Source organism: Eimeria tenella, genomic scaffold, assembly GCF_000499545.2.
Source record: "Eimeria tenella Houghton genomic scaffold, Eth_scaff24, whole genome shotgun sequence".
NCBI lineage: Eukaryota > Apicomplexa > Conoidasida > Eucoccidiorida > Eimeriidae > Eimeria > Eimeria tenella.
The window spans coordinates 45017-56915 of record NW_013542262.1 but is presented as its reverse complement, the minus strand read 5'-3'; the positions used below and the strand labels follow the sequence as shown (position 1 = coordinate 56915).

Below are 11899 nucleotides of genomic sequence, written 5' to 3'. Positions count from 1 at the left end.
CAGCAGCAGCAGCAGCTGCTGCTGCTGCTGTTGCTGCTGCTGCTGCAGCAACTGCAGCTTTAGGCGCAGCGTAGTCAGCCACAGCTAGAGCAGTTGTTTTCTTGCTTCTAGCATGGTCTTTTGGGTTGAATTTTGGCCGGCCGTCTTATCAGCCGAGCTTGCAGCAGCAGCAGCAGCGGCAGCAGCAGCAGCAGCAGCAGCAGCAGCCACGGAGTGTACGTACACTGCGCCTGGCTTCCCCAAGCAGCATGTCCGCTCCCTTTTTGCAATTTTGTTCTTCTTGCAGAATTTCGGGGCGCTGTAGTTATTTATTTTTGATTTCTTTTGCTGCTGCATCACCTTTTCAGATTTTTGTTGAAGATCTTTTTGAATCCTGTTGCTTATTTGTATTTTGTTGAATTTTAATGCAAGCAGAGAAACTGTAACTGACCTACCAGAAAAATATTTAAAATGGAACACTTTGTATTAACTTAGAATTAAATATTAATTTAGAAACATTGAACTTGAACACTTTGCACAGCATCCAACAGCAAGTTGTCTGCAGACAGCAAAATGCACAGTCGCCAAATATTTCAAATATTGGAAAGAGGTTTTCTTTAGAGTTTAGCAGCAAGACAAAGAAGCCAGCCATTCACACTGGGGCGCAGCAGCAGCAGCAGCAGCAGAGGTTTCCAGCGGCACTGCAGCGTCACGCGAGAGGCTGCTGCTCCTGCTGCTGTTGCTGCTGCTGCTGCTGCAGCTGCAGCAGCTGCTGCTGCTGCCACAGGGGAGGGTTCCGCGGATCAGCTGGAAAAGCGGCCAAAAGCCCGTAGCCGCAGCAGCAGCACAGCTTTCCGGCGGCACGGGTGCGCCGCGCTGGGCAAGATCGAACGCACTCAGCAGCAGCAGCAGCTGCTGCTGCTGCAGCAGCAGCAGCAGCCACAGGGTCCAGTCGGTACGTGTGTTCACGAGTGTTTTTCTGAAGAGTAGAAGCAAATGGATAAAGTCAAAACAAATAAACAATGAGACGCAAGAGAAGCGCCGCTGCCCGAGCTGGCGCCTCGGCTGTACAAACTTGAACACAAGTTTCACTTTTTGTGGAAAATATGAATTGGATTTTGTTTGTCAGATTTGCAAAAGGAAATTGAAAAGTAAAGCCCCACTACCTAGGCTGGTGAACAAGACTGCAGAGGGCGCGGGCCTTCACTCTCGGCATTTCTTTTTGTGTTTTTTGAGTTTTTTCTTTTCTTTTTTTCGTTTTTTTTTCTTTTTTTTGCGCTTGGAAGCTTCGCTTTCGCTGTCGGAAGCGACGGGCGTGAGGCTTCCCTCGCGCTTCGCAAGCTGGAGCCCGCTGAGGAACTCCACAGGATTCAGCCAGGGAGTCTTTTGCTTCAACTCTTCAGTGTAAAACCTATCTGGCAGCCACGCGTCGGACGCGTTTTCTTGCCGCTGCAGCTGCTGCTTCTCCTTTTCCCGCGCAGCGCGCTGCCGGGTCGCGGCGTGTACGTCCACCGAGCCGAACTGGCGTGCAACTTTTTCCTTCACCTTTTCCACCACTTCTTTGTCCACTCCTTCCACCACAATGGCGTCTAAAACCCTTTTGGCGCTGCTTGAGATCGCTGGGCCTTCTCGGGGCTCTTTCGCGCGGCCTTCCGACCGCAGCACCCCCCAGGTGTCTTCGTGTTTCTTCTCCAGTTCCTTTTCGCGTTTCTGCCACAGCCGCCGCTTCTCCAGGGCTTTGTTGAAGTCCGTTACCTGTTTCACGTGACGCGTAATTATATTTGCCACGGGAACTTCCTTGTTGCTGGCCAGATCCTTCACGCGGTCGTCGATTCGACAGTGCAGGATGCCGCTGCTGCTTTCCAGCGCCTCCGCCGACAGTTCCGCCATCTTTGCCCAGCAAGTGCTTTCTCTTCCTCTTTCTAAGTGCGGACTCCAAGCAGCAGAAGTTTTTTTTGAATTCCAAAAATAAAATGCTCTCGGGGGGTGTTGGAAGCCCGCTGAACTCCCCTCAAGAACTGCTGCGTTCCGCAGCCAGCAGGAACTTGCGAAGACAACGCACCGCGTCCTCCATCGCGAAGACTTTCTCTTCGCCTCCTGGGAGGAAACCTGCAAAATGCCAATTCACTGACACTCAACTTCAATGCAATCAACCAAATCTGGAGAACTCAGCAGCGCTTTGCAAACTCTTGCAGACTCGACGCCTCTGCATGGCCGCCACGCAGCCCACGCACTGGCCGCCCGGAGCGCTGGAAATAAAACAAACCCAACTTCGCCTCTAAACAGGATTTGTAGACTAGAAAATAGTTTTTAAATGGAAGAGAACTGGTTCTTCTGAACAAAACGCCTTCAAGCGTTAGCCTCAGCCCCAAACCTAGAGACTCTAATTGCTGGCAGTTCGCAGTGGCTGGCCCCGGCAAACAGCCGCGAAACTGAATCCTGAAAACTTGAACTTTGCAAATTTCGCAATTTCTCGCCAAGTCCCGCATGCGTTGCAGCACTCATTGCAGCTTGGGGGCCCGTGTTCCCTCCCATTCAAGCCGAACTGCATGCTGTTTCACCCATGAGAAGTGCAGCAAACTTCTCATATTTCTCTTTATATTTGCAAATTGTTCCTTTTTCCATACTTCAAACTATTCCTGCGCAGTGAAATTCCCAAAGCAGAGTCGCCCCCGGCGCTGGAGAGCCGCGATCGCCAGCTTTCGTTTTGACGCGGTGTAACTTCGAGTCTCGTGGGCGTCAGATATCTTTAGTGCGGCGAATTGGGTCTTTTCCCGCAATCGCATCTTCTTAATTTTAGTTTTTCCCCTTTTCTTCGCCAAGATCACTAGCTGAGAGCTATTTAGACTGGTTGTTCGCGGGGTGGCTGCTGCTGTGGCAGCTGCCTCCCTGCTGCTGCTGCACTTCAAGCTGCAAAAGGGTCTTTTGAAAAATGTTTCTGTCTTCTCCTTTACTTGGCTGGAGGCAGCGGGGCTGGCGCTGGGAAGCTCTGCAGCGCGGTCGCCGCCGCTGGGTGCACATAGAGTATCCCCCGCGCAAGAGGTCGCCTCTGAAAAAGGTGAATTTCGTTTCGAAACTCGAGGATTTTGATGCCACTTTCTCACACTTTTAATAAACGAAATAAATTGCACTTTTCGCTTTGTTACTTTCTTTATAGGCGAAATCAAATGGGCTTATCATCGGGCCCCCCACTGTGGACTTTCCCTCTACTGCACAGTGTCCATCTAGGCTAGCCTGCCTTTAAGCTGGTCTTGGAGCTAGTAAATGAAACAGCATGCAGCAAAGGGAGCTCGGAATTGTTTCTATTTTGCGTATTTTCATGACCTTTTTGTTATTTAAAAGTCCTAAAAGATCATTATTTAGTTCCTGTTTGGCGTGGCCTGCATCTGTGCTGCAGCTGCACGACAGCCACGACAAGCTTGTCTTTGTGTGCCAAGGGTACATAGACCGTCTTTCTGTGGACAAGCTGCCTCCCGCGCTGCAGCAGCGGCTGAAGGAGCTTCGGGCCAGCCCTGTGCCTCTCTACGACGGCCGGCTGCCCTGGTCTCAGGATGTGCAGAGTGAGCGAAGTGCCACTTTTGCTGGCAGTTGCTGAAGGCTAACTGGAAAGAAAGCGAAACCTGCAGCGATCCTGCTGCACAATGTGCTACGTGTCTCTGTCTCAATCGCAGGGGCCATCCAAAGAACTGTAGTTCCTTGCCTAGCTTTCGCTACGGGGCGCACTCATCAGTGAGTGACCCCCCATTTCTTCTTGCCAGGACCTGCAAGAACATCCCAGTGGACGTGGTGCGCACGGTGCACGTGTACACTATACGCAGTGTACGTACACTCGGCTGTGCCTGCAATTTCTCTTCAGTTTGCTTGAGGCTTTCACAATGGATGAAGTGCTGGCGCTCGAAAAGCTCATCCCGGAGATTCGGCAGGCATTCGCAGGTAGGGCAAGGCTAGCCCTGCACGGGATGCGGGGAAAGCAGGCTGTTTTTTGTTAATTAGCAGCAGCTGCAGCCAAAGTTGTTGGGTTTTGAGGCAGCAGTGGATTATTTCTTGTTGAGGGAGGCCAGGGTAGCTGCAGGCACTTGGGGTGCTGAGGCGTCTGCGCGTCTCAACTCAGAAATGCAAAAACGGTTGCCGGAGGACGAGTCTATTGCCGAAAAGACAAGACACAGGCCCCTAGATCTGACTTAAAGTGGAGAGAAGCTGCTGCGCTTCCGCTTAGAAGCAGAAGCGTAGGGAACCGAAATCTGGGCTGGCTAGTTTGCGTCTCGTGCGCAGCGCGGGCACATCCAACCCGGCCTAGAGGCGGAGTTGAATGTTTTTTATTTGTTCCTTTTTTTATTCGTCTCTGCAACCTAGCAAGAACAAGCCGTCGTTTGTGGGGCCACATACGTGGCAGCGGGGCGCCTCTGCAGACTTGAATTTGTGCAGCAGCACCCGGAAAACTGAGGAGGCAATTCCAGCTATGTCTAAAGTGGATCTGCTAGAATAGAGGCCCGTCTTTTGCCACACTAGCTTTGGGATTAAACTTCACACAAATAGAAAAGGCACCAGCGTGCGCCCCCCCACAGAAGGAGGCAGGCACCCGCGCCACTAATATGTGCGCGTCGTTCCCTGTGAGTGCGGGAAAAAGTGAGTAGAAGGAGCTTCCTAGGCTAAGGCTATAGCAGCGCAGGCGAGGTCCACTTAGGGTGTAAGTGTGCCAGGGGAGAGGCCCGCTAAGTCCGGCTTCTCGTCGGCTTGCGAAGCAGTTTACGCTGCCCCACCCCGCCTGGTGGCTTTTTCTTTGCAAATCATATCTTCAGTAGTATTTCGCCGAAAAGGCAAAAGCCAGGCGCGCCGTGAAGGGCCCAGCGCTGTGGCTCACGGCCTCCTAATGGATCGATCACCCCTTTCTTGAAGGTCGCCTCGCCGCACGAGGATTGAGATTGCCCTGGAGCATATCGCCATTCGCAAGGTCCGTAAAGGCGCAAATATAAGAAATATGAAGGAAAGACTAATGTTTCTACTTGCTCCGAAGGCATCTAATGGTCGCTGGCTAAACACTTGAGCATGCACCCAACTGCCCATGGGATACTTGTGTAGCTTCTGTTTTGCCGTCTGGCAGCAGCACTGCGTACCTTTGCACCACAAGCTTATCGTATCCTTGTTGCTGGAGATCTCTAACAATGTTGCGACGAAGGGCTCTTTGTCCCGGCTGCAACCGACCCATGAGAGCATCTTCCGCGAGCTGCAGCCACCCAACATCCCACTAGCCAAATCTCAGCAGCAGCATGGCTCTTTGCATGCAGCAGCGCATGCATACATCTGTGCCCACAGTGCAGCCGAATAGCCTTGGCCACGGTGCCGTACGGCATTTTTGGGATTCTCCCCTATGGCCCGTGCTTCCCCGGTGGAAAGTCTTTTATACTGTGCAGAAGCCTAAGATTAAGCCGCACCTTGACAGCTTTCTGCTGCATTGGAGTGAGGGACTCGAAGACGAGGGAGTGCTTGGCGGTCTCAGCAGTAGAGGCGGAGAACAAATCGATTGCCCGCTTGACGTGCGACGCCTGAGCTACAGGCGCCAGCTCCATGCGTGCGAAGCTGAAACAGCACATGAGCGCATGCATGCGAAGACGCAGCGCAAAGGTAAATTTCATCTCTGGAACTAAATTTAAATGCAGCTCATGGCATCGCGGCTCACAGATAAGGGCGGATGTTTCGTTCAAGTGCTCTCATACCTCTCTGCTATGCGCACCAGCGACTCCAGCTGTCGAAGAGTGATGGGTATCTTCCGCGTCGCGGATCTTCTGTCTTCTCTAACTTCTTGCCTGCGGAGGCACTGCACAGCTGACTGAGAAGGTTAAACGCAAAGTCGGGTTCAGCAGCAGCTACAAAGTTGAAAAGAAAAGAAGGGCCAATTAAGCGGCTAAGATGCCGGGGCAGCCCGCGCTGAATTACGACAACAACCAAAGCAAATTTAAAAATTAGTACAAGAGACTGGACTGAAAAGAAAACGCTGCACAAGGTCACCTTGTTTGCACGTAAAAGTTCTTGAGCGCGTCCCTGGCATCAAGGGAGAGAAGGGGTTGCTGTTGCTGCCGGGCATATTGGATATATCGCCTTAACACGTCGAAGGAAATTATCTCTCCCTCTTCTTGAGGAGGCGGCGCCGCGCGCCGCTGCATCAATGCACCACAGTGCAACAAAATTCTATCGAGACACAATCTTATTGAGACACACTTCTATGTTTCAACAAGGCGTGATCGACAATAACACACAAAGTGGCATGAACTGCGCACCTTTGCCATTCAATGCAGGTGAACCTATGCCATCTGCACTTCTTTGATACATATAAACTGAATAGATTTATCTGCGGCTAGGCTCTCACCAGCGGTTTGATCGAAAAGTATGTAGGATGTGAGGCAACATGATGTCTACGTGAGTTCTACAAGGTGCTTCCCGACGGGAATTGCTGCGCTGCCAGTCCCCCAGGGACTCAAAGCCACGACCGCGGGCTTTCGCATATGAATACAGTTAACAATTAAGGAGCAAAGCGAATGCCCTGCGTAGTGCATAAAATTTTCCTTGGACACTCACCGCGTGCAGAGATAGAATATGCTCGCAGAGGCGCGAATCCTTTTCGTAGTCGTCTTTGTCCCGAAGCATGAAAATCAAGTCAAACCTGAAAAACCCACATCGTTTCTAAAAATCCTCTAATGGCCTTAGATAGGCGCCACCAGCAAACGTTTTCAAAAGAGGGAAATCTGGTTTTTTCTTTGTAAAGAAATCCCGCCAATATGGCTTCCATCCACGCTGGGGTGTCGACAAAGTCACTTCCTTTGGCTTGCTCGATACCACTGTTTTGCCCTAGTCACTGCACCACCTCAGCGTATGCATACTGCCTACTCTGTCTTCGTTTGTCTCTGACCAAATATTGAGTCTGTGAGGTCCGTCTGAGCGCGTGTAAGGGCCATTTCAGACTGCCTGCTCTTCGCGCTTGACCTGTTGGCTCCACTTGCTTGCGAATACCGGAATTTACCTGGAAAGGATAGTTGCCTTAAATTCATGCTGCTCAGTGGTGTCTTGGGCGTCGTCAAAGCTGCCGAAAGACGGATTGGCCGCCGCTAGCACTGCACACCTGAGGCGCCCAGCGAGCCCCACAAAAACTAGGTCCGCAAATGCGCAAAATGGGAAGTTCCTTGATGTTTTTCTCCGGAAAAAGAATACTGCTTCGCTCGAGCCTGCCGGGCAAGACAGGAAATGCCAAGGGCAGCTGTCAGGGTTAGATCTCAGTTCGCGAGATCCCACCTTGAATTCAAGACAGTGTTAATCCCGGCCTTTGAGATAGATATAGTCTGCTGTTCCATGGCCTCATGCATCGCCACGACGTCGCGCTCCTGCATCTTGTCAAACTCGTCCACGCACACGACTCCTCCGTCTGCTAAACACATGCAGCCTCCCTGCACGGCGAGCAAAAGAGCCAAGGCCCAAGTTGCACTGAGCCGGAGCAAACATGACGGGGCACAACGCTCGCGCCTAGACAGGAGAATAAACAAGGGAAATAAACACTTACCTCCAAGCTAAAGACGCCGTGGCGGTCTCTCATTACTGCAGCTGTCAGACCCGCGGCGCTGCTTCCCTTCCCTGAGATCCCACAAAGCAAGTGCTCAGACTACTGTAAATGGACGCTGCCACAAAAAAGGATTGAACTTGGTTCCATCTTAAGCGTAAATCACAAAGGTGTACCGCTGCTGTTGTACTGCGACACAGCAGCTCAGCAGCTGGTGCTGTACCTGAGGTGTAGACTGAAATCGGGGCAAGCTTGGCTACAAACTTCAAAACTTGGCTTTTCGCGACGGAGGGATCTCCTAGGAGGAGAACATTAATGTCTCTGTATGCAATTGCAAGGCACCAAACCGCAAAACCTGCCACTCCCACACTTTCAGAAACATCCCCCAAGTTGAAATTTTTGACACGTCTGTAGCTTTGGGGCCCCCTAAGTGCGTATGTGCATTGTGAAAAAACGCAGAATAACTGTTTTGCCGTGTGCCGGAGACGAAGTTGAGCAGTTGCTCTGCCACCTGAGTTCAGTCTGTCTCACCCTCTAATGCGAGTGGTGTCGTTAATAATCTTGGCAGTGCCTCCAAACAGAAGACACGCGCAGGCCCTTTTAACTTCCGTCATTCCAAAGAGAGCAGGAGCAATTGACCTGCGCAGGCCGGCAAACGTACACACAGCAACATAGTGTACCTGCCGCTACCAAAACAGGAATAGTGAAGCCCACATAAATTCTACAGGATGCATGAAGACTCAGTGGAAGAGCATGCAAATGCTAGGAGATACATCTAAATGATATAGGGGGCTTGAGTACACCCCAGCGAGGTGGCTTGCGATGGCCAAGGGGTGAGCAGATGAAGAAGGAGAGGTAGAGACAAATGATGCCAGAAAAGAGCTACGTCACACAGATTCAATGTTCTTTGTAAGCATGCACAGCTATGCTTTTGCTTTAGACATCAATACCTTGCAATTTTATCTATGATATTCGGTTCCTGACTGAGCCTCTGGAAGAGAGAGCGCTGCTCGAGGGAAGTCAAAGTGGAAAGGAGAGGTGAGAAGTTGATTTTCTTGATTCCCAACACGTGGATGTACGCTTGCTGGGGCACGCTTTGGTCTGCAGACCACTCTCACCCGCCCTGGCGCCAATAGTAAGCTATGCGCCACTACGAAACCCGCAGCAGGAAAGCTGCATAGGCGTAGCTTTCTAGAACGTTCAACGCAGTGCGCAACAAGCCTACCGTAGCGTTCCGCGGCGACGTTGGGGGTTTTGGCGCTGACCTCCGTAGTGAGCACCCCGCTGATTATCAGTCGATCTCCCGCGGTGGCCTCGTCAACAAGAAAGCGAGAAGTGTTCAGGAGCAAGTGGCGAGGCATGTCACCAGTAGGCACCTAAAAGCAGTCCACAGAAACAAGAAACAGCCCTACAGCCAACAAAGCCCCCAGCTAGCCAGTAAGCTATGCAAAGTTCGCGGCGGCTAGCCAGAGAGCTAGCTGTCAAGTGATCAAGTGCTGGGAAGTGGGAAGCTGCTTTACGTCTTCGGGAAGTTCCTGCATCTTCAGCAACTGAACATCGACAAATGTGCATTCGTTGGTGACGATGAAATAGGGTTCCTGATTAACAAAAAACAATCGACATCTTGCGAAATATCCCTTTTCTCGCTTTGTGTCTTCACCATTGCTAGGAAAAGCTAATGCTTCACCAATAAGGGCTGGGAAGCAAATGGTTGAGTTCATCAGCTGCACAATAAGTCAAGCTTTTATCTATGACACATCGTAGTGAAGGTGTACCGTGAAACTGCAACCTTCAGCGCATCGTAGAGTGCAACGAATTTAGAAACCATTTTTTTTTCGAGGGGCGTATTCACAATATATTGTCTAGGAGCAGTTTGCATCAATAGAAATTATGTAGCGCTCTACAGCTGGAGGGAAAGTGAAGCAACCTGAGATGGAAACATGCAAAGAAGAGACAAATTTAGTCTTACTGGCTTATTTTTGCAACCCAAGTCGGATTCGCTTTGGCCAGGACCTGCCAGCTCCGACATCCTACAGAACCGAGGCATCTGCGGCTGCTCTCTCCATTCGGCTGCATGAATGATCAACTTGTGGTTGCAAAAACGACACTGGATCGTTATTTTCTGCCAAACAAAGGGCACGCAGCTACACAATCAGCAGATTAGAAGAAACAGCCGCGCATGCGCTTAAGAAAGCTGAACACAGGCCTCTTCAGGCTGTTCGTAGTGATGTGTCCACTTGTCATTCTTTATGCGGCTGAAAATAATAAGGGGATAGTTCTGATAAAAAAAGACAGACAACTCTAGGACACGCAAGCCCGTGTCTCAAACCACCGCCACCTAATCGCGCTGAGCCGCCTTCTGTTGTTCACTAAAAGCTGATTAAAAGTTGATGAAAATATTCTGACCTGCATGCGGCTTATTGGGGCTTTGCAGCTGATGACAATTCCCGTCGTGACGACGAAGTGCTCCTGCTGCTGCGAGAGCAGACTGCGGATGGCGGTGGGTTTCTTTCCAGAGTCAACGAGATTTATCTGAACGTCAAACGTGCGGTCTCGCTTGCTTCCCAGCCCCTCTGTTGCACCCTGGACTATGGCGCTGCTTGCAGCAATTTCCTCACACGCTTTTTCACAAACTGGCAAGTATACCAAAGGCCTCTCTCTGAGGCAGCGCGCCAGCCTGTGCGCAAAGTCGGAGGGCGCCCTGTGCCGGTCTTTTCCGCAGAGAGGGGTGTTCACGCACTCCAAATCAGCTGGCTGGACTCTGTGCTGGTATTCGATTAAGTCAAATAGGTCCAATTCCAGCAGGCATTTCGTGTTCTTCTCTGCTTCCGCCAACAGTTTTCGCCTCAGGGCCCCACTTCCGTGGTGCAGGTACTGCTCAAAAAATAGACGAGCCTGTTTCAAAGACGGCAGAGATTCGGGGCCTCCATCATCGGGCTCGAAGCCGTGGGGGTCTGACCTGTTGTTAGAGTAGAAAACCCGCTCGCCCTCAAACATTGTGAAAAGCGAGGATGCTGAAGAAGGACAGACGCGGTACGCAGCTGACGATCCACCTCACAGGCCGCGCATAGCCCGATTAAAATGCAGTATGCTGTCAAACAGCTTGGAAGATTTCAGGGAAAAGAGCACACGATATTGATGAAGAACAACAACACCAACCCCCACCCTCCCTAAACACGGCAAGGCGAGCTAGATCTGCGCTCTTATTTGCGTCAGAGCCAGCATTGAGGGTAAAACTTCAAAAATAGAAGGCAAAAAATGAATTTAAAATGAGCACAAGAAGGCCTGAGACAGTCCTGCTAGTCCTCTTCTCGAAATAAAGCAAGGTTTTAAGAATAGGGCTTCACCAGTGGGTGACGCCAATAAATGGTCGATGTGTTACAGCCCCTTGGTGTAGGTCTGTAAGATGAAATGCGGCCTTTGAGAAGATGTTATATCCGGATAAGTCCATAAATAAAACGTTTTAAAAATCCGAATTAATGTGATGCAAAGGAAACAACGAAAAGCCTTCGTTTCACTTTGTGTCCCCTTGTGAGTTGCACTTGCCACAACTGCCGAGGTGATCTGCAATTTGTAGCGGCCGCAGATTAGCAGGAGAGCTCGTGAATGGGCGGCAAAAAAGTCGTTCCACTACGAGCTTTGAAAGTTTCTTCTTCAAAAGCCAATTCACCAAATGGATTCGTAGACATCGGGGAAGTGCCAAAGAGGGCCGTTCCGGGAATTGAACCCGGGACCTCTCGCACCCAAAGCGAGAATCATACCACTAGACTAAACGGCCACGGACCTCGCTTCCATGATGATTGCGCCGTGGCGTTTCTCGTGTTGTGAAAAGGCTGTTAAACACACAGGCTACCCGGAAGGATTCTTCCGAGCCGTTCCTGCGCCAGTCTAGAGAACTGGTAGCGTAACCCACTCAATGTTCTCTGCGCGCAGGACAGAACCCGCAGCTGCACTGCATTCCCAGAAAACCACGCACAGATGAACCGCCACACAAACGTGGGACGGTAGTACTATGGTGCCATTTTTGTTTTCTGTGGACCCTCCAGCCAGTCTACAGCTTCTGCATTGGCACTGGAGGCCTTGGCTGCACACACCGGCACTAGTGAGACGCCTACAAGTTACAACGAAGCTACTAGAGAGAACATGTCTCTCAACCCTTTCCCTGCAACGAAGAAACCCTAGCGAAAACCCCAGCACCAAAGTAGCACAACTAAAATCAGAATCGCCTGAGTCGGGAACCACAGAGGCATCCAGTGCCTATGCTGCCTCTCAAATTCAAACAGCCTGCACAACTGCACAGTGCTGACAGCGCATCTGGCTGGAAGTCCAACCACAAAGTTTGTCCCGTCAGGGCGAAGTTTCTGGTCGGCCCTG

General features: G+C 51.0%; 3 protein-coding genes across 3 annotated transcripts; 1 reads left to right on the top strand and 2 right to left on the bottom strand.

Annotated features, from left to right (window-relative positions):
* Positions 1–1182: 1182 nt before the first annotated feature.
* ETH_00003590 (uncharacterized protein) lies at positions 1183–1869 on the bottom strand (the record flags this gene model as incomplete). Its single annotated transcript, XM_013374935.1, has 1 exon — positions 1183–1869. The coding sequence occupies one exon, from the start codon at positions 1867–1869 to the stop codon at positions 1183–1185; it is 687 nt and encodes a 228-aa protein (XP_013230389.1).
* Positions 1870–2911: 1042 nt separating this feature from the next.
* Positions 2912–4164, top strand: ETH_00003585 (Chromosome I, complete genome, related; the record flags this gene model as incomplete). The annotated part of the gene is made up of 5 exons (XM_013374934.1): positions 2912–3037; positions 3377–3539; positions 3651–3708; positions 3836–3912; positions 4091–4164. 5 exons carry the CDS (start codon positions 2912–2914, stop codon positions 4162–4164), a joined length of 498 nt encoding a protein of 165 aa, XP_013230388.1.
* A 672-nt stretch (positions 4165–4836) lies between these two features.
* Positions 4837–10522, bottom strand: ETH_00003580 (DNA replication licensing factor, putative; the record flags this gene model as incomplete). The annotated part of the gene is made up of 16 exons (XM_013374933.1): positions 4837–4906; positions 5094–5203; positions 5412–5556; positions 5694–5783; positions 5986–6134; positions 6553–6637; positions 6995–7093; positions 7264–7415; positions 7529–7599; positions 7749–7846; positions 8057–8164; positions 8476–8626; positions 8751–8901; positions 9046–9123; positions 9495–9647; positions 9932–10522. The coding sequence occupies 16 exons, from the start codon at positions 10520–10522 to the stop codon at positions 4837–4839; spliced, it is 2301 nt and encodes a 766-aa protein (XP_013230387.1).
* Positions 10523–11899: the final 1377 nt, after the last annotated feature.